Source organism: Coptis chinensis, chromosome 2 (assembly GCF_015680905.1).
Source record: "Coptis chinensis isolate HL-2020 chromosome 2, ASM1568090v1, whole genome shotgun sequence".
Taxonomy (NCBI): domain Eukaryota; kingdom Viridiplantae; phylum Streptophyta; class Magnoliopsida; order Ranunculales; family Ranunculaceae; genus Coptis; species Coptis chinensis.
The window spans coordinates 41255328-41256792 of NC_141457.1; the positions used below are offsets into that span (position 1 = coordinate 41255328).

The window sequence follows — 1465 nt, forward strand, 5'->3', positions numbered from 1 at the left end:
AATCTGGGCCGTTAAAAAAAATTTAAAGTTGTCAACAATTTTTAAATAGGTTAAATATTTCCAAATGAGCCGAATTTTTGTGGAAAATCTATCCATAGTTAGAAGATCATATTCACAAAATATTAGTTTTTAACTCATTTTGTAAGGGAGCGTGGTTGTAAACGGATCGCTCCCCTCTATATATATATATATGAAGAAAATTTGTGATGAAAATTATCATCTGTATCCGAATCAAATTTTATGATACAGAGATAGGCATTATACGCAGTAGGTTATTGTGTTACATATATAGTCATCGTCCTGCATTAGCAAGAGAGAAACTCTAGTGACAGATTAGTCTACGTACTTCTTAAACATGTCACATAGACATAGTCAAAGAGAAATAGAGATCACTGTGACATAACTGGATGTCAATCTTCATCTCCACAATCATGTACTACGATCAAGCATATCTTGGTACCTCTTGAATGAATCCAGCTTCTGCAACTTAATCTGCCGATGAAATCTCCTTATAAACAAATCAGCTACGTGATCAATCTCATCCTCAAGGCTGAAATTCTCTCCATCCTCCTTTGAGTTCCTCACCAGATCAATAACTGACCCTGTCTGGTCATCGAACTCTTCTCCATCAGAATCAAACAGCGAGTGCCTCAAGTCCGGATACTTATCATCATCTTCCTCCTCTTGGACCTGCTGCTGCTCAACGAGCTCAGTGCATGTGGGACTCATGTTGCCACTAGTCGCATTATACAGAACAATGGACTTGCTTTGATCGTCGTTGTTATCTTCATTCTTGTGATCTTGACCAAGCAATGCATGAATCTTGTGAGAGATAGTACTCATTAAAAGCTTCTTGTTCTTTAGTAAAGAGAAGACTATGAGACGCGTTCTAATGGCGCTCGTTTTGCTCTTTACAGCCAGTGATTTGGCTTTAGCAATAGAGCTCAAAACAGATAATATCTGCTTCAAGAAGACAGAAGCTCTATTCTTCATTTTTGCTTATTATAGTGCTGAAATATCTGAACAAAAAATAGGACACTCAGAATAAACACTTGGAAACAAAATGAGAGAGATTGATTGAAGAGATGAAAACAAATAAGTGAGAAAGTTAAGTAGTTTGGCATGAAGGAGTGCAATAGGCTGGTTGGGATTATATAGAAGGAGAAAGAGAAGCTTTTGCTGCTTTACTTTTCTTCTTACGGTGGGTAAAGTGGGGGGAAGAGAGTGATAGGAACTTGGGGTACTGAAAAGCAATGAAAGTGAAAGTTTAAAGGAGGAAAAGCAATGGAGAGAAGAGGTTAAAAATTGAAAAGTAGGTGACTTTTTGGATTCTTCGTTCAATGCCCTGCTCTGTAATCTGTGTGCAGACTGCAGAGTAGTTTTTGAGAGCAAAAAAAACATCTTTGATTCGTCTAACTATCTAAGACTCGTTGCATCACAGAGAGAATATTAGAATTGCATATCC

General features: G+C 37.3%; 1 protein-coding gene across 1 annotated transcript; it reads right to left on the reverse strand.

Annotated features, from left to right (window-relative positions):
- Positions 1–200: 200 nt before the first annotated feature.
- On the reverse strand, positions 201–1195 carry LOC147516059 (uncharacterized). The gene has a single exon (XM_086588747.1). It carries the CDS (start codon positions 991–993, stop codon positions 430–432), a length of 564 nt encoding a protein of 187 aa, XP_086444873.1. The 5' UTR covers positions 994–1195; the 3' UTR covers positions 201–429.
- Positions 1196–1465: the final 270 nt, after the last annotated feature.

Bases quoted from the DNA above. Each gene is read 5' to 3' on its own strand.
- LOC147516059 (XM_086588747.1), bottom strand. From the start codon at position 993: ATGAAGAATAGAGCTTCTGTCTTCTTGAAGCAGATATTATCTGTTTTG.